General features: G+C 38.9%; 1 protein-coding gene across 9 annotated transcripts in view; it reads left to right on the plus strand.

Annotated features, from left to right (window-relative positions):
• The window catches only part of INPP4B (inositol polyphosphate-4-phosphatase type II B), a 312,437-nt gene that overhangs the window by 231,894 nt on the left and 59,857 nt on the right, over window positions 1–20,686 (plus strand). For 8 of the 9 annotated variants that reach the window (XM_032108395.1, XM_032108396.1, XM_032108398.1 and 5 more), the window contains 3 exons: window positions 2,687–2,864; window positions 8,141–8,353; window positions 16,172–16,316. In XM_032108395.1, coding sequence (XP_031964286.1) covers window positions 2,687–2,864; window positions 8,141–8,353; window positions 16,172–16,316 — 536 coding nt within the window. The remainder of the gene's footprint in view (window positions 1–2,686; window positions 2,865–8,140; window positions 8,354–16,171; window positions 16,317–20,686) is intronic. The other variant, XM_032108397.1, reaches the window with a different exon arrangement.

Here is a 20,686-nt window from a genome sequence, read left to right on the forward strand (position 1 = left end):
TTTATATGCTTAGTGAAAGCTTTGAAACTTAACCCAGGAGACATTATTATAGAGTTTTTCAGAAGGTACATGAGTCATAATTTACATATCAAAGGTAGGTTTTCATAATGCTGCTGGACCTACCCATGTGGCCTTTACCCTAATGCAAAAGTTTCATCTAGTTTGTGCCTTGACGCCTGTGAAAAGTTTCTCTTAAGTTCCATTGGCAGCTGCCTCTCCTAACTAATAGTACTTATATACCATAGCTATATGCAGCAGCAAGCTTTAAAAGCAGTTGTGGATGAGGAAACTTCACTGACTTGTAAGTTGTAATGTCTTTTCATGAAGGGTAAGGCGACAGAAAACCTCAGCTTGTCCTAAATACAACAGTGTGGAGACACAACAGTTAGAAACTTCAAATACTCCCAAAACATGTTGTTTCTGAAAAATAATTACACACTTTCCTAGGGGGATGGAGGAAGTTGCCCTCAAATTTTGAGAGAAACTAAATATTTGAAGTTGTCTCATGCTTTCTGCGGTTCCAGAAATGTTAAAATTAGCCAAATGAAATCTGATAATACACTTCATTCTGAAGAAAGAGTCATTCTCTCTTCACTAATTCCTTTATTTAAAAGCTATGATTTACTTTATTGCAATGAGAACTGCCCACACCTTTAGTGTCACTCTTCCCTCTTTCTTACAGTGGTGTCTGTAGCTTTTCTGCTGCAATATTCAGTGAAGCTTAAAGCTGTGAGAGATCAGTGAAAATGATTTAAAGACTGAGGGAAATCCCAGAAAGGAGTGTGTGCGTGGTGAGCTTGATAACAGCATTAGCCAGGTTCAGCCTGCAAAAAAGACTCTGATAAAGGGAGGGAGAAGCCTGCAGGGGAATTACAGAAGTATCAAGACTTTTAAGACTATGTCTTCACTGCAATTAACATAGACTATTAATCTTTGTCTCTGCCCTGTCTACTGAGCCTGATAGCTTGAGTGTTGCAGTGAATGTAGAGGTAGGTTTGACTCTGGAAGTCCCTCTCACTAACAGTGTGGCAACCTCACAGGTAGAACTGTGGCAGTTTCCTCATTTCTCAGAGGGCCAGAGGTTTTTTTTGGTTTTTTTTTGCCTAATTCATTAGGAGAGACAGTTTATATGGTTCATTTTGCTGAATTACGACTTCTACTGGACATGAGTCTAGTACCTCGTGTAAGTTGGAGATGTATAGTAAGTAATTTAGATGTGGCTGGTAGCATGGCTGAGCTTTGCTCACTTAGATGCCATTCATCCTGCCTGCCTCTACATAGAATTGTGTCTAGAAATTAAGACATTGGTGAAAGACAGAAAAATAGTCTTGGTCTTGGGGAATTTGGGACTGTAACTTAGCAAAATATATAAGCAGGAGTCTTAATTTTAGACTGCTTGAAGCTATCCTTATTTGCCAAAATCATAGAATCACTGCTTAATTGAAGGGACCCATCAGGATTTAATTTCTAATTTGTAGAAAACTAATGAGAAGGAACTGGAAAGGACACAGTAGAAGACACAAAGGGGAAGTTGGGGAGTGAAGAGATCTGGAAAACGACTGAAATGAAACAAAATGCATGAAGTTCAGAGGATTGAACATGTGTCAAAATTTGGGTCTTGGTATGCAAAATTAAGAAAGAAATCAGTGGTGAAAGAGTTGAAGGGACTGAGGTACTTGTGCTGAAAAGACACAAGAGGAGAGAAGGGAGGTACAAACAGAACCAGCTGGGAGTAGTATGTACATTCCTCTGACACTGGTGATGTGCCAGGAGGTGCTTGGTTACATTTTTTCCTGTGTTAATCTGAATCTGCAAAATATTTGGTTAGTTTCTCTGAAAGACTGAAGCAAGGCTTTATAAAAGGAAGAGTTATGTACAAGAGGTTTAGGTGAGGAGCTGTGCACTACAGGCAAGAAAGAACCAGTGGGTGTGCGCTGTCTGAAATGGTAATAATTATTTGGGAATAATTGTATAAGGAGATATTGCATGATTAGTAAGGGGGGGAAGAGGAAAGATGAATAGAAGTCCTCCAAAAGAACTGCAGTAATTTGAACAACTGAAAGTAGGAAGTTTGCAATATGCATTTGTGTGGTTTTGAAGTAATTAACTCCCACACCGCATTGCTGTGTCTCTTCTTGCAAATCAGGCACCTGGTTTTTACTGGAGATAACTCTGGTTGTCATCACTTCCTGAACATCACTGAGGCTAATCAAAACACAGTGGGGGCCACTGATCAATTAAACAGTAATGGCCCATTTTGAAAGATTTAGTGAGGTAGTTAATAATCTGTTGAGGAGTTCAGTTGGAAGAGTAAGGAGTCTTATGCTCTTTGGGATTATTACCTTACTTGGTCAAATATTTTTTATCTCTAGAATTACAGTGTTTAAAAGAAATACATAAAAATATGGGGGTTTTATGTTCAGATCAGTCACTCAAAGGAATTTTGAACTGTACTACTTGGAGCATGTGGTGGTAGGCAGTCTGTTGTATGCTACTGTTCAAGGAAAGATTTGTTTTTACCCCTAAAGGCAGGAGCATTTCAATGGTATCTGTGAAGTTCAGGCATCTGGCTTTTTTTTTTTGCAAAAGTAGTGGTAAGATTTTTAGCACATTAAGATTGCTATTAATAGCAGAAATGAATTTGACATTATGTGACTCTCTCTGTTATCTCTCTCTGTTATCACAGTACTGGATACCAGTGTATTTACTATTCACCTGAAAACACAGCCAAGGCAAAAGAAGTTCTCAGCAACATCAATCATCTGCAACCTCTCATATCAAGCCATGCAGACCTGCTGCTTAGTTCTGCAAGCCAACGTTCTCCAGACAGCTTGAAGAATTCTTTAAAGATGCTTTCAGAAAAAGTAAGATTCAAATCTTCACTGCAATGGAAAATGGAATAACCGAGTCTTTAACTGCTGAGGTGGGGGGAGGGGGAGTGGTTCTGCATAAATTGAGTTGCACAGCACCAGGAAATGTCAAATAAACTCAGCTAAAATAAGTGTCAAAATGTTGTTATTAGAAAAATAATGTTGTGTAGCATTTCTTTAGGCTTTCCTTATAGAAAATTAATGAAATTTATAAAGATTGTCTTTTTTTAAAAGTGTAATTAGTTTAATTTCATGTATCTTCTTTATCCTCTAGTGGCCACATACTGCAGTTTATCAAAATATCAAAATTTATAAATAATTTTGTAGTATGAGAAATCATTATTTTTCATTATCTTTCTGTTATATTTCAAGCTGCTGCTTATGGGAGGTGGTTCAAGCCAGGTTTGTGTGTAAGGTTTAGAATAATAACATGATCAGAAATGGTGATGCAGCCTGGAAGGAGAAGCTGGGAAGTTGGCACCAGGAGATCTCAAATTTTAATTCTCTTTCTCCTGTTATATCCCTCTGTAGCTGTAGGCTCTTCCTCATCTTAGTTCCTTTAGTTCTAAATTAAGGAAGATAATATTTCCTGCTTGTCTTACAGACTGATAATGGAGATTAGCTGAAGCCTGTAGTACTTCCCAGCATATGTTATCCTATAAAAATATGGAGTACTATAGCTATGACCTGAGAGGTTGCAAAGAGTTTCCCATTGCTCTATGGGGCACTCCTTCAGTAACGTGATCCCAGTATGGCTTAATAACACGATCAATAGCCATTTCAATATATCTTCAGCTATTGGGAAGTGACAGCCCTTGTGGTCTGTTGAGCACCATTATCCCAGCAGTTCCTCGTTCAATGGGAGAGTTTCAAATCTGAATATTGAGCTCAGCCAGTTGCTGTGAAGGCATTGCAGAGGAGCCACGGGGGAGAGAAACATTGCTCTCAGTTGCAGATGTATAAATCCACAGTAACTCTGAGAACACTGGAGTCGCTGTGAATGCCATGGATAATAGACAAAAGCAGAATTCAGCCTGAAATGAAACAGAGGAATTTAGGGAGGGGGCTTGTAGCAATTATGGTGTACCTTTCCATGTAGGAGGGTGTTTTTAGCTGTGCATAGAACAAGTGGAGCTGCTCTCTTAGTGGTTAGTTCAAAGAAATCTGTATGCACAGGTAAAGCAAATCAGACAAAGAAGTGTTTGTTCTGAAGATCCAAAGTGTGGTTGCTAAGGAATGTGTGTGTTTGCTCTGGCCATTTGCCTCTGGGCAGGAGGAGGGGATGATTCCAGAGGGGCTGCAGGCAGCTGTGGTACTAAAGCACTGCTTGAACCACAGCCTGCTGGAGACTCTGGCTATAGAAAAGGGCCAAAAAAGGCAATTCAGTTTGAAAAAGACATAGATACTTTACATTTATAGCTGGTGACTTAGTTGTGTATGTTCCTATCACCTTTTCAGGGCCAGGACTAAATTGCTGTTTGTACATGAGCTCAGGTTCCCAGACGAAGGAGTCTCACCCAATGTACTCTGTGGATGTCTGTCTAGCCTCCACCTTATGCTTGTAAGAGATTAATCTAGTTGTCTGAACAACTGCAGCATGAGTGGTTCAATACCTGCTTCCCTGTCTATTACCAAATTTACTCACAGGAAAAGATGGATAATGGAGAAATAATAGGGTGGAACCATTGCTGAGAAAACAAATGTGGTGGGACAGCTGCTTGTAAAGAGGGGAAGAGAGAGGGGGAGGAAAGACCAAGAAACAGCTTCAGGGAAGGGAAATACCATTTCAAGGCCCCAAACTGGGTGAACCAACACAATACTGAAATTAGATCCCTCATAGTTGATTCAAAGCCTTGAACTGATGTCTTAAAATAATCTATTTGTATAATCTGGTGCACTAGTGGAGAATCAAGACTATCAAAGTGTTCCTGGTTATATTTAAGATAGAGTAGCACATGCTCTTCTGAATATAATTACATGATACCTACTTTTATTCCTGAGGAATATGTAGTGCTTCTGCTATTCCATCTTTCCTATACTTCTTATATGTTAAAAAAAAAGCTCTTGTGTTTTAACTTAATAGAAATTTAGAAATCAAACAGCTGTTTGTAGAAGTCATAAAAATTATTTCCCTGGTGATTAAATTGCACAAGTTTATTAAAAAGCATATCACTTGATAGATAGAATATAAGCTTGATATATATAATAATTCTTTCTATAATTATTAGGTAGCAGCGAGTAAATCAGAACTATCAATAATGTAAATTACATTTAAGTGTTCATGTTGGAAATGAAAGGACTGGCTGCATGAATTGAAAGTGGAAAATTAAATCAAATAATTCCACTGCTCCTTCTTAAATTGAGCTTATTTTCTCATATTAAGCATGGTTTTACTTCTCCATATATAATTTGCAATTTACTGTAGTGTTTTCCTGAGACTAACCTTTTATCATCACTTTTTGTTAATTGATTAAGGAAGCCTTTTGCTGTCAACAAGTGAATCAGCATTTGCAGCTTGCAGAAGGCTTGATAAATTCATTTTCCAGCTATGCCTATCTTTGTTTGCAGAAATACTCTTTAGTAGAGTATCTAAAAGAATTCGCAAAGTTTTCATTTCTTTGTATAAACTGGTTTTGTGATTTCAATGCAATTTCATAAATAGTGATGTTCTGCAAATTTAGCTGTACTGAGCTGTTAGAAAATGAGGTTAAAATGTAGATTGCTGTTAAACCAATGGGAACCCTGAATGGAATTTAATTAAAGAATCATTTTAGTTTCTGTATGAAAAAATGGAGTCTCACTTCTGTACTGATTTGCTTTTAAAAATTAATTTTCCCTGTAAAATATTTCTATTCAATTATACTACTTAAACTTTTCAGATCATTACCTAATATACATTGCAGTCATAGTGAACATTCTTTACATGAAGCTATCCAGTACTCCCAATTTTCTGAAATTTAAAGTTTTTTTGAGTCTGCCATGCCTGATCCAGAGACTTGAAATCATCTCAAGTAGACTTTGTGGGGAAGATAGGTATGAAACGTCAGCAAAACCATGATATTGCTGTTTCTAAGGATAGACAAGTAATGGAGTTTCAACTCTCTTGATATGGAACTGTAGAATAGTCTTGAAGAGAAACTCTGCTGCTACCACACAACCCCTCAAATCTCATTTTGCCATGGTAAGGCAAAGAATGGTAGGGTTTGGTAGCAATATTCCTCAAAGACTTATTCATTCTCCAAGCATGCACCATCTGAAGGTTGGAAATGTAGAAAACTGAAATTGTCTTGCAGAGCAATTGAGGACTACAAGGAGACAGTCCTGAGGGGCTGCATATAAGGAAACTGTTAAAAAACACCCTTTCCGTCAGGCACCAAGTTGGTAAGGAGGAGAAGGAATGGGTCTGGTAAAATTGCCAGGGAGATGAGTAGTGTTGCCAAGTCTAAAGAATCCCAAGTCAGGTCTGAAGGAAGTCCTGATTTGGGTTTAAAAAATTAATAACTTATCTTAGATATGCCTGAGGTTCTTATTTTTAAAACTTTAGAGATTTATTTGCAATAAAAGTTTTCAGCCTTTTCATGTGCAACCATTAGGAAATTTTTTTTTTCCTAAACATAATGAAAATGGGAAAAAGCAGAAACTTCTAAAGCAAGTACCTAATCCAGCAGCTGGAGCCTTAAGAAAGCCATCAATTATTTAGAGCTTTTTAGTCTTAAATATCCATAAACTTTTGAGAGGGTATTGAGACAGGAAGGCAAGAAAAAGAAGTTGAGTAGGAGTGGATGCATACAAAAGGGGAGCAAGTAGTATGAAAAAGGGATGGGATAAGAATAGAAGTGGAGAAACTGGGAGAAAAACTTCCAGGCATCTTCTCAGGAGTTCCAGGGAGATGCTGACACTTGAAACTTGTTTGGTTTGGGGGTTTTTTGCTAGTTTTTCTTCAGCTTTTGCATAAACAGCACATAAGGACTGAATGAAGCCTGGCTGGGCAACCTTTATTTCTAGCATTTCCTGCTTGTTTAGGGCGGATCCTCCGACTCTTATCTACATACCTTCCCACATCCCTGTTTAATTAAGATTGTGTGCACAGAAGGCACTTCAGCACTTGAATCTGCCTGCACACGCCAATCCACTATGTTCTCGGAAAATAGGAAGGCAAATCCCGCTGACCTGGGATAAATAAATTCAGGTAATTGTGCTGTGAAAGAAATTTTCATCATCCCCTGTGAACTAGGACTTCTATCTTGGGAGGGGAGCTCTGGATGGGATGTGTCTCCCTACTGTGACAGATGAACCCTGTTCAATGTCGTTGAAGTAACCAAAATTGGGAGTCTCCCAAGCTGTCGCTGTGGCTTTATTAGTGGTTACTACCCTGTAGTGAAAGGAAGTGTCCTTGCACCTCATTCTCTCCTGTTCCGTAGGTTCTGCCAGCTGATGGAGTGAATAAGCCAAGTCTCCCAGGGGAGATGGGGCCACGTGTTTGAGACACAGGAGATGGGCATGTGTGGCACACTGGTGGCAACCATAAGTGCTGTTGCATGGTGGCAATCTAGACATGGAGAAGCCCATATCCAGAAAGCATTGTACTTTTCTTGTGGTGGTGGAAGGGAGGTGAATAATGCGGGGAGGTTGAAGGATTTAAAAAATATGGTAAAATTCCAGCTGTAACAGTCAACATAGAAAAATGATACAGAGATTGAATAGCATCTTCAGAAGACCTGAGAAAGCTACTTCAGGGTTTCCTTTCTTTAAAAAATAAATAAAATCAAGCTTGAAATCAGGTGTCACCTACCCTGATATCTGGGTTGATACCTACAGGTAATGAAATTTATCTCTGGAAACACTGCTTTTGCAGATACTGCTATTTCAGCAGTGTAGAGTGGTGGGTTTTATTTAGGGAGATGATTAAACTGGTTAATCATGTTTTATCTGACACTTATTCAGAAATTATTGTGCAATGGTTGGTTACTCTTGGAACTGGTTCTTGTTGAGGCTCGCCTCTGCAGGCGAAATTTGGAATTCGAATAAAATGTGAAAAGATGATGATGTCTATAATAGATACTGAACTCTTGTGTTAATCCTTAGAACACTGGGATTGTAGAATGTGATGATATCCCTAAAACCCTTGAAATGTTCCCCTTATTTGTTGGCCTGCTTTGTTTTCTGCATCCCAGTCAGGCCTGAAACATATACCCTTTCAGTGTTATAAACCTTTGCTGTAGTACTGCATTCTTTGGTCTAACCTTTCCATTTGTTTGTTTTTTTCCTAGACGGAGTTATTCGTGCACGCATTCAAGGACCAGCTGGTCAGAAGTGCCCTTTTAGCACTGTACACAGCCCGGCCTGGCTGTGTCCTCAAGAAACCAGCTGTGCATAGAAACAGTGCAGAAGAAGGGGATGATGTACAGCACCAGGATCATCCTTCTCAGATTAAAAGGCAGGACTCTATACCCCATCATTCTGAGTATGATGAGGAAGAGTGGGTAAGTAGCCAGAAACCCTTGGTTGGTGTTCAATGCGAAACCCTACAAATCAGTATAAACAAGCTGAAGCTTGTTTGTGACAAGTGTCCTTGTCACATGTCATTGCAGGGTGTCATAGGTTAGTTAGCAAGCATAGTCCCAGAAGGGATGTCCTTGCTAAGGGGTGCTTACAGTTTCCTCTGGGACCTGATAGAACCTATCAGCTGGCCAGTTTGAATATGGACAATTCTCTAAGCCACTTAAAGTTGTGACCGCCTCTGTGATCCACACTTAAGAATAGACAAACTCCCCCCCAAGCTCTCTCTCGTTTCCGGCGCTGGGACAGGTGGCTGCAGGGCCCGAGCAGGGCCCAGTGGGCCCGGCCCAGGCCCTGCTTGGGCCAGGCCGGGCCGGGCCACGGCCATCCTGAAGCCGATGGACCTGTTCCAGCCGTGGAACCCCCCCACTGCCTTGCCGTGGGCAGCCGGAGCGGCTCGGCTCTCCCCCCTCTCCACTGCGATAAGAAACATTCAACATTCCAGCTGCAAAGCTGCAAGGCCGAGGTGAGATTAACCCTTTTATTGCTGTGAAGAGCTGAAAACCTGAGGGAAGAGAGGAGATTCTTAAAGCTGAAGTTCTGTTGTGAAGCTATGATATATCAGAGTATCCTGTTGTCATTTCATGAAGATATGGGGGGTGGAGTGTTCAGCTCGTAAGCAAAAGCACCTGCGCTGAGATAGGCAGATGCTGACACAGCTGTAATTTCATGAGAAGTTTGGACAGGGAGAGATGGACCAGATGAGGACTTTTGCTCCAAACGGGAAAGGAGAAAACCTCAGTCCCTAGAGATGGACCAGATGAGGACATTTGCTCCAAATGGGAAAGGAGAAACCTCAGTCCCTAGAGATGCTCCCAGAGATAGTCCTAACGATGAAGATGAGGAAGACCCTTTGCTCCCAGGGAAGGAGAAGGGCCTCTGTTTTTGTTTCTGAACAGCTCAACCTTAAAATTGTACCCCAAAAAACTTCAAGAGTGGACCCTCGAAAGCAGTTGTGGGAAAAGCTGCAAGTCGGGGGAAAGGACTCACACGCAGGCAGAGAGACTCCTCTTCCTAAATGGACTGAACAATATTTGGAAGTGGGTGGCTGTCTCGTTGTGATAATGTTTTCACAGCATGAGCAAGAAGAGACTTCTCTTTCTAAATGGACTGAACAAGGTTATTATGGAAGTGGTAAACAGACTGAACATCTTAAGGGTTGTCTTTTTACATTGTCAGTGGGAGAAGGGAGGAATGTGGGGGGAGGAGGAGAGTTCTGAAGGTGGTATAATTTTTTTTCCCTTCTTTTAGGTCTGTTAATAAACTTCTGTATATTCTTTCAAGTTTGGTGCCTGCTTTGCATTTCTCCTAATTCTTATCTCACAGAAGATAAACAGTAATGAGTATTTTGGACCAAACCACTACACAGGGGTAAAGGGTGCAAAATTGTTAAACCCTGTTTTTCAGATGCATCACAGATTTTGAAGCTCAGTTTGAAGGATTTTCCTAAGTATACAGTGTGCTGCTCTGAGACTGCCTGGTTGTGCATATAACAGTGAAGATGATGAGTATCTTGTTGCCCAGACAGAATAATAGACTTTCTTTGCTCCTACTTGGGTTGATTTTGCTAGTTGGGCAGATTTAAGGACTGGAACAGCATATGCTGCTCAGAAGGAAATGTTCTTTTCTTCCCCACCTGCTGCGATACTCCTCCCCAGCCCTCAGGCTGTAACCAGTTTAAAGAGACATGAATTAACCCTCAGCAAAACAGAGCCCTTTGCCCTTAGACTTTGTTCTTAGAGGGTGTCTGAGGTTGTGTAAAAGAATTAAATATAACTTTTACATTTTAACATTCTTAGCATATCTTTCAAAGATATGTATTATTTATATGGCTGAGATTTTATAAATCAATTTTTTTGGTAGATGTCTTCATAATAGATCTGTTACTTTGTTACATATATATTGAAGCTATTTTTATTCAGTCCAGGCTCATACTTTGAGTTCATCACTGTATTCTTATAAATGTAAAGGATGCCAGCATATTCATCTCTATTGTAAATAATTAATAACTTGTGTGAGCTATGGTATTGCACCTGAACTGTAATCTTTATCCACACCAAAAATAAGGGAAGAAGAATATATTTCTTCTAGAGGAAAGGCAATTATTTCCGGCCCCATGCATTAAGTAGTCATGAGATTTAAACAATAAATAACTCATTCTTTTATTTGTCCTCTAGTTTTAGAGCCTTGAATTCACTTTTTCTTGTTTTCTCAACAACCTGAGGGGCTGGAATTGTGGTTCTTTCCTTTAAACTAATGCTAAAATGTTTGTTTTCAGCTGTTGAAACATTCAGCAATGTAAATTACACAATTGTGGATACAAAAATGCTGCTAGCAAGGATTTTCTTGCTATTTTCTAAGTCTGTGAGAGACTTTTCTCTCTCACAGAAGAGGTAGCAGAGTTCTGTAAACAATGAAAGACCTGCAACCTTGAGAAGTCTTGTTTATGGTACAGTCGAAAAATATTTTGACAATGGATGTTCTAGGATTTTAGCCAATCACCCCCAAGGGGTGGCTGGTCCTTGTCCAATTAGACTATGAAGAAAAAAGTCTATAAAAGAATTTGTAAAATAATTAAATTAATCAATCTTGCTGCACAATTCCTGCCTGCTGGATCTTCTCTCCTCCTCCCTATGGCTGTGGGACACGGTAATATACCCTAGGGCATTTTTTTTTTTTATACAAAATAGGTTTCATAGAAGAGAGAAATTTTGCACTGGAAAAAATGGCACTTTTGTGCAAGCTGTATTTTAATTTAATACTGCAATTTAGCATCTCTGAAGAGAAGATAGCTTTGCTGGTTTTCATTATTGATGATAAAAAAATGTCAGACAGGTGCTTGGTCCTGACCTATTAAAATGTGTAAGTGCATCATTTTAAACTGTATCTAGTTTTTTCTGCTGAATTAGTAAGATTATCTTCATTCAGAATTAAGTGTATCTTTCACTGTTTTCTGAGTTTAAGTGAGTCAGAATCACTGTCAAATTTGAGACAGTATAAATCCTAGAGAAATTTTGTGATTTTTTTCTAAATTTGAAAGACTAGACTTTAGATAGATTTCAGTTCTTTTTGTCAGCAGAGGTGATATATAATGTGAGTTTTAATAATCAAAGTGTCATTAGCATTATGGAAAGAGAAAGAACAAATGCATATAAAATTTGAAAAAATACTTAATCTACTGTGAAAGTCAACTATAAAGGAAAAAAACTTTGAGATACATTGCACAGTGCTGTATCCTCCTTTGCTGTTGTGGGGTTTTTTTCTCACTATTATCAAGCAGTAGTATGCTTGCTTACATTTTGCAGTTGGAATTTTGGTTTTGCCTGAAATCTAAATCCTTAAACAACTCTTTAAGCTGACCCTGTTCCATCCACTTCACATGACTATGGCACCTTATGACCATCACAGAAGTACAAAGACTCATCCCAGAGTCACTGGCAGCAGTATGGATTGAGCTTTTTATATTGGTACACTATGCACAGGCAGCAGGAAAGCATCACTGTCAAAGGAAAAATATTTAACTTGAGAGTTTTACATTGCCTCTGGGTAGATATTCTCTTCTCCTCTCACCAGCTATCACTGCTATCCTAGAACCTCCCTGCAGGGGGACACAAAGCAAGTTTTAATGCATAATACAAGAAAAGATGGGCACATTGCCACTTGGAGCTGACTCTACTCTACACTTCTGACTGACTGGTTCACGTGGCTGGAGCTACAAAGAGCAGATAAAATGGCATTTCCAATAAACTGTGTACAAATGCTTCTGTGGTGATCAGATGTGGGGCCGTGTGCCTGTTTGAGACAAATTTGGAGGAACATCCAAATTTGAACATCCTCTGATGGAAGGCAGGTTACAGCCATCCCTCCCCCACCAGATTTGGGAAAAAAAATTTTCCTCGGAGGAAAGTGAAGGAAAAAAAACCCCTATTTATTCAACAAACACATGGGAAAAGAATAATAATGCAAAATAATAAAACCTCTCACTATGAAGAGAAACCTGGGAAGATTTAGAGTCCTTTCTGTGGTCTCTCTCTCTCCTCTTTCAAGCTGGAGTTCGGCATAGGCCCCTCCGTGCCTTGGTGGAAAGCTCTTCCAGTGAGTTCTAGTGTTCTCAACAGTTCCAGAAGAGAAGAAGAAGAAGAAGCCGAAGTCCCAGAAAAAAAATGGTTTAACTCTCTGTCTTTCTCCAGAGAAAAGGGGCCGAGAGCTGGGAAAAACCAAGGTGCTTTTCTCCTCTCTTGCTGCTGCAGAAAGCAGCAATCTCTGTGTCCTTGGAGCACAAACTGCTTTGAAAAGTTCATCTGGCTTTTTCTTTTTCCTTCTCTCGCACCCAGTTTTAAAGGCACAGAAAGGCACAGGAATCATGTCTGGGCATAGAGCGGCAATAGGGGATACACTTCATAAAGTCACCCCAAGACAGGCTGAAAGACTGATGTGTGTGTGATCTATTTCATTCCATGTGCCACAGCACAAGAGGGTGTTAACCATGCAGATTATTTAAGATATTTGCTTTATCTGTCAACAGAGCTCAAAAGGACCTTAAGGAAATATCTGAATATCCACTCACAGGAAGGAGACGCAGCATCCTCTGAGCACTGGGAAGTGCAGATGCTGTGTCATACCTGGCACAAGTAAAGCACACAACTGCAGTGGTGTATATGGAGGGACAAGAAATGAGTGAGGAGTTCTGTGGTGAATTCAGAAAGGCTGAGAATCTTTTAAAAACAAAGAGACAGCCCCTGGAACTCCACTTGCTGGCAGTGTTTAGAAGCAAGACATCCAGTTAGGTGCAGTGACAGAATCTTACAGATTTCCACCTTCCCTGCCACTGCCTTGACTTTTGTACTTAAAAAAGCAGCAATGAGAAGGAGACAGAGATCTTGTTTCTCTCATTCTTTCATACCACAAACTTACCATCCACATTGCTCCAGCAACTAATGAGAAACCTGCGATCTGGGGAAAAATATCCTGCTTAGGAAACAAGGGTACTTCAGTGTATGAAGAAATAATTCTTCTGATCCTTCACTTCACACAGAGGGTTTACAAGAATGCTTACTTAAGAGGCTGCATGGACTGTGTTTTGTCCTGTAACCTGGCACATGCTGTAAAATGATCACTTGTGAGGTTGTTCTTAGGCAAATTGAAAATAGACTGCTTAAGGAGATGAAAGGTTGGTGGAAAGTGTGCTAGGCTACAGGAAAATATTCTGGAAATAGTAAAGGATGACAATATGAAATGGATTAATTTCTTCTCCTGGAGAATCATAGAAAGCCACTTGACTTTTTTGCTGATTGGAAACTGCATTTTTACTTGAAAATTGTTCTGCGAAACTACAGAATTTCAACAGCCTTCTTAGAAAAATGTGACTGCCTTTGGTGCAGAGAGAAGAACATCTCAATGAATGATACATACCTCTACTTTTTCTATCTGCCTACAATCCCAGGAACTTCCTGTGTGGAGAAAAAGAGCTGTGAGACAGGCCCTTGCTCCCTCTCACTTGCTCATATGTGAAAAAGCCAGATACATGATAATAAGAGTGAACTTTCTGTCAATAGATGTTTATGAATTTTGCTTCTAAACCCCCAGGGAATGTTTGTGTGAATATTTCATAGACATAATCTCAATGCTGGGTTAATAGTTGGTTTGAAAAGAGAAAAGTACTCTTTCCAAAGTGAAACAGAGGTTCATATTTGTGTTGCTTGTGCAATAACTCCAAATACTCATTAAGAGCTTAATGCTTTTTGTGTTAGGATTAAACTCCCCCAGCAGACAGAGAAAAGGGAAATTACATTGCTGCAGCCACGCTAAGCAACTTGAGTTTCATGTTCTGCAGCAACTTCAGTGATTGGAAGCTCTGAAGCTCCCTGATACTCTCTGGTAAAGCTTGCTGATATTTGGGGCCAGAATTTTTACTATTTGCAGTATTTCACTGCTCTTCATAGAATCCGTCTCCCCAAAATTACACTTGTGGGTGGTAAAAATCAGTAGTTTCACACATATTCTAAATGTTTTTCAGGATTGCTTGAGGTGCATGTAGGAGGACACTTTTGAAGGAATATATACCTGTCCTCTGTCTTTTGACTTTTAATTGTATCTAAGCATGTGAATATCAGATACTCATATGTGTCTAATGGCTTCATGTATGTTTCATGTATACTGGTGCAGATATTTCTACATGTTGCATTGTACATGCAGCACTTAAAATATTGTGGATTAAATGCAGTTTTTCTTGGGTGTGACCAACTTCTTGCCTCTTGTAAATCAACAGTATCTTTTTCATAGTATGGTTAAAGCATGGGTTTATCTAGGGAGAAAATGAAACCATCATTTCTACGTTGACCTATAAACTAGATGCTCACTTGTCCTTAACGCAGTCCACAAGAATGCTCCAGGAATCAGGTTTGGGGAGCTGGAGGAGAGGATCTCTGTTGTACAGGTTGGGCAAGTCCGTGCTTCTGTCTGCAGGCCCACATGATGTCTCTTAGGTCAGGATGCCACTTGTCACAGGTTGTGTCCTCAGGAGGAGGGAACAGGGAAAGATCAGATCCCTCTAGTGAGAATAAGGGCTTAAGCCTGGCATATAGTTGAAAAGTAACATTAGATTTAAATGTTTGCCGTAGCAGTAGTTCTAGCTTTGCCTTCACACAAAATCCAAGTGTTGCCATTTATATGGAACTATGGTATTTCTCTGAGTTTTCAATTTTCTTTAACCTTCTCTCTTGTTATTTTTGCAACTTCTTTTTTGTGCCATAATGCTTCTGGCACTGTAAAGTGCAAAACAAAGTACTGATGTTATTATCCCATTTTTAACCCTCAAGCAAACTCTGGTTGCTCTGCATTATTTTCAGAATGACTCACCATTAAAACATGTACATGGGGGGGTTTTCTGTGGGTTTGTTATGTTTGGTTTTAGTCTGACTGTGTGTCTTATGTACATCCTCGTTTCTTGTATGGCTTGGTTTTTTTCTTCTTATTCAGTGGCACAAAAGTAGGTGCAAGAGCTTTGAATTCTGCAGCATCCAGCACCTGAAGGACCCTCCCTGTATCTCAGTTCCATAACAGCTCTATCTTACACTCCACATTATTTCTTTTGTTCTCTGCTCACACAGAATTTTTTCTGTCACTCTATTACTTCTGTAATTCTCTTATTTATTGTAAACTCAGTTAAGTGTGATGGTTGCAGTTTATGTGAGAGGTAAGGAACAAAATTGAAATTGTGTTACCTAATAAACATGCCGTGACAGCAAATTTCTCATTCTAGTCCTTAAATTTTACATTTGCTTCAGCAGAGTAACTGATGTGATAAAATACAGGATATGTTAAATTTTCAAGAAGAGGTTGTTAAGTACTATGACAAAACTGGCAGTCCCACACAAAGTTTGATTTGGCAAGGCTTTGAGTATGTCTACACTCTTAAGGTATCATTTAAATAGACAAACTGCTCAGCTCCTTGCTATTAGACCTGAAACTTTGCCTGCATTTTCATGTAGAGTTTGAAGCACGTGTTCTCCAGTGTCTAAAACGCGTAAGAGTTTGGGTTCATTTACACTGTAAGAAAAAACTCCGTGAAAAGGGCTTAGGTTGGTAATAGGCTGAAGGATGAGAGAAACAGTCATATGCTGACACCTAATATTTCTAGTAATTTGCACATCTGTCTCCACTTTAAGGTGTTAATAAGTTAATATTGTCTCTCTTTTTTTTTCTTCTTCAGTAACATGCAGTGATAATTCTGCTCTTTTCAGGACAGGGTGTGGGCCAATGTGGCAAAGAGTTTGAACTGCCTTATTGCCATGGTGGACAGACTGCTTGAAAAAGATGACATCAGCAACATTAAAGAGGGTGAAAATGAGCCTTCAGCAGCAGATTCCAAGGTGTTGCATACAGGTGGTAAGCAACCCCCCAGATGTTTTTTTTTAAATCATTGCCTAGAGTAAATGAAAATTTAAACAGCTACAGAAAAGTCATCTAGAGAAGACTCCATAGTATCTTTGATGAGAGTGCTAATAGCAAGGTTTTCCACCCTTGTAGGGAGGTTATTTATCAAAGTACAGCTTTATTGTGTGCTCAGACTGCTTGCCATGCTCAGTTGTTTGTGCTACAGTGTAAACCTTTTTAAACCACAATGTTTTCTTTTTGAAGGCTGATGAAATTTAATTTACTTTAGATTTTACTTGCATGTAAACTTGCATTTCCTTTGAGGGAAAAAAAATTGGATTCTCTTACCCCACAGAAAACTTCTAAGGAAAGGTGAACATTCTGTATCAGTGTCATTCTCCTGCAAACCCTTCCACTTCTCTGAGGGGATATACTGATTTTTATTTTCTGATTTGATATAATTCATGCTTACCTGGATATACCTGTCAGCCTGTGTCAAAAGGCAAAGTAGAATAATTCCATGAGATGATGTAAAGAAAATTTTGTCCATGGCAGGTCCTTGTCACCAAATCTTCTGATCTTCTCCTATGGCTTATTCATGTTTGCATTATTGATGCATAGATTAGATCGGCTTAATAAGTGTGATGAGACTTTCTAGTCTGAAAGTGTGTTGCAACAAATGATACAGATCCTTAGTGATAGTGATGGTAGTCCTAATATAAGGAAATCAGAGCCAACCTTTGTGTCACTCTTCAGTTAATTAAAGAACTCCCCATACAAAACAACAAACCAAGACAACTACTTTATTTTATGGAGCTTTGTATAGTTTGGACTGTTTTTTTTTTTAAATTATGCATTTTATACTGTATCTTCCTTTACATGTTCTCCACAGAATTTAATTACATCATTTTATATCAAGAGTTTTAAAGTTATTAGTACTCACTTGTAATTTCTTTCTTACATAATAAGAATTAAAATTACTTTTTTAACTGTGTGCCATTTGTGAAGTACTGGTGAGTTCTGGGAGATTCTAGTTGTAGTGTTGATTTTTTAATGCAGCTGTAGCATCTGCATTTTTACCAGTATGAGAGAGTCCTTGTTTTCAGTGCCAGATGTGTTGGATTTGATTTTGTATGAATAATCCAGAGAACAGCTTATTCCTTATCTGTTTGGTTCTCTAAGTTTCTGTCTACCAGGCATGTAATGTTAGAGAGGTAGATGATGTCATCTCTGTTCTCTAGTGAAGGCTTGCAGGTGAAAAGTATCAACACAGCTTTCTGCATTTTTCCTGCCTTCCTCAGAGAAGGTAAAAATATTTAACAGTCAGGTAGGTGTAGTTTTGAACTTGAAAGAATCCTCAGATGGTGAATCCAAGCATATTCATTGTGATTAAAAGAGAAAAATTGAATATTGTTCTTGTTCCTAACTCCCTTCTCTTCCCTGTGGTGCTAACAAGCTTTCCTGCTATTATTAGAAGTCCAGTATGTCTTGTAGAAATGTTTTGCAGGCAAAGTGGTAGTAGTACAATTTCACCCAAACTTTCCCCCAGGTGACTGCAGTGCATTTGTGTGTGTATGCGTAGACATACATGTCATGGGTTTTATCTGTATCTCATAGCCATGGAACAAAAGTTCAGATTTCCAGACCTCCTTCCTCTATCTGAAAGAAAAGGTACGATTTAGGATTATTATTTTGGAATGCTTTCTGACATGCCTAGAGACATGAATTTTTACATAATTTCCTTCACTCTCTTCAACCCCCTGAACATGTCCTCTGTTATTCTGTATATGCCATTATATGGATTTAACCCGTCCACTTGAGTCTTTAATTCGAGTGTGCTCATAGCTTTGATTCAGGCTCACACCCTACACAGGCAAATGGAATATTGGTTAGAGCTTTTAGGTCACAAGCCAAAAAAAAAAGGAAAGTTACATCATTTTAAGTACTATAATAAGCAGCCATCAAGTAGAATGAAAGGTAGCTCTTGCTAAGCAATAATGATAGTTGTAATGGTTAGAAAATTATAGATGAGTTTCATCCAGCTGAGAAGTTGTCTTCTGGAGCTGGTGGGCCAAGGACACAAAAAATATCAAGCTGCTGTGGTGCTGGAATAAATTCTTCTCTTTTTCCTTCATTTCAGGGCCTCCCCTATTTCTCTTGAAACAGTAGAGGTGCCCTTCAGTGAGAGCAGAGTCAGTGCTTTTGTTGAGCTGTCCTGAAAGTTCTGTAACACTCCATCACCTGAGAACTGCAGAGATTTGTGGGGCAGCCTGCTGAGTTTTCATGTTCTTTTTGAGGAAGACATCATTTGTGGAATACCTTGGACAGCTTATAGGACTTTCAAGGTCATATAGAAATGGAGAAGTTTTAAAATTGCTTTCTTTTATAGGACTAACTTTAAAGATGGAGCTTTCTGAAGAGCTATCCAGGTGTGTGCCAAAGTTGGTTCCCTAATCATTTTCAAAACCATTGCCTTTGGGGCCAGAATTTTTCATGCTTGACTTCTCTATGAGAGTGTGGGTTTAGATGTTTGTTTTTCTCTGCATCTCCCTCTCTGAAACTTAACATGAAACCCTAAGGGTGCACTGTGAAGTACCTACACAGACACTGAGATTCTAAGTTTATGGTTATAAATTTGGCCTTAATTCTGCTTCATTTTACACTTGAAGCCTGGTTGTGAGTTCACAGCATTTTCCTAGATATAAAATCACGCTGTGTATACATGCATAGATAAATTTCTAAAATTACAGACTTTTGTGCTACTTAAAATTCACAAACATGACATAAATTAAAAGCTTGCCAAATCTTGCTATTATGTATTATATATTTATATATTTGAGCATATTTGAGCATAATGTATTTCATTAATGCTGCAAATGTATGATTGATGCTTGAGTCAGAAACAGCTTTAGTGCTGGAGTGGATCCTTAGAAAAACTGGGCTGCTTTTGTAAGAAAAAAGAATACAGAGTTTTGAACAAAATATCGATAAATATGCCTTAAAGTATGGGATGAAATTTTTGCTTATTTAGTGAACCTGACTGGTTTTTTTTGTAGCATATAGCAATGAAAAACATTTCAAAGAATGCACACGTGTTCATTTTAGATGATAGAAAATGTTATGACAATAATTTGATGCAATAGCATCTTCATATAAATATAGATATTGTTATAACATATATTCAGAATTTCCTAAAGTAGGTTTATATTTGCAGTCTCAGTGTTGACATTGTGTGATCTTTTTCTTTTTTTTCCAAACATGTTTATATTTATTGTTTGAAATCTTTGTAATTGGAAATATTGGAGCACTTTTTTCCCTGTACTCTGCCTTTCAATGTGAATTATACCCTCCTTAGCCTTAACTTTTCATGCAGTCTGACCTTTGAGTGTATTCTAAAGACTGAATTTGAGTTACAGTTACCAAGGTAACATGCTATGGTTTCATCAGTTGCAGTATTATGAATCCTCTGCAGGATAAATCAGGAAGAGTAGAAGGATTTTTAAGGAGAGGGGCTTTTTTTTGTTGTTCTTTTAACTCTTAGTCTGGTTTGCCTTGGAGAAATATGTGACAACATTAAATTCTTTTTATTTTTGCCTTTTCACTTTCCATGAGAGTTGGAACGTGAAAGCCTGTCCTGCAGCATTAGAGGTGCCAGTGAAACACAGCAGTTTGTTCTTGTGCTTACACAGCCCCTGACAGATCTCTGTGTTTGGCTGCTGAAAATGGCTGTTGTTTCCATCTGCTCCTTGTACCATCCCATCAGAGCTCCCACCCAGCTATTCCTCCACTGGCGCTGGGTGAGAACTCCCTAATTTGATACATACAGGATCCACCACATTATCTCAAACAATTTGAGTTGCCAGTGTGATTGCACCTGGATTTTGCCTTTAAGTGAATTATGGAATCATTAGCTCTGTGAATTGGCCACTGATACCTTCAGCATAGGTAGCGAAGAGCACTTGGGGAATGTTGCCACATTTCCTAGATGGAATTAGAGGAAACCTCTGTTCATACCTGCATTGCTGTAGACATATGTGGGTTGATTTTTCTTGTATTATCTGATACCTGTTGGGGACTAAATAAGTCTAGATTCAAACTTTCTGACTTTCAGTGCCCTGGGGATGGGCACTGCATCCTTTCAGTGCATTCCTTCCAATGCAATGCTGTTAGAAATGGGAAGTAAAGCCATGTTCTAGTTTTAATTGCATCTTCAGAAAAGCTTTTCTTATAAACTATCATTTAGTCAGGAAGATGAAAAATATTCCTGTGGTCTCTGTCTCCTTGAGTAGCAGACATAATTTATTTAGAGCAATCACATCTGAAAAGCTTTCTCTTCCCTTCCTCTTCCTCAAATTTTTCTTCCCTTTTCTCTTAAGCTTGTC

This window comes from Corvus moneduloides, chromosome 5, assembly GCF_009650955.1.
Source record: "Corvus moneduloides isolate bCorMon1 chromosome 5, bCorMon1.pri, whole genome shotgun sequence".
NCBI classification, from domain to species: domain Eukaryota; kingdom Metazoa; phylum Chordata; class Aves; order Passeriformes; family Corvidae; genus Corvus; species Corvus moneduloides.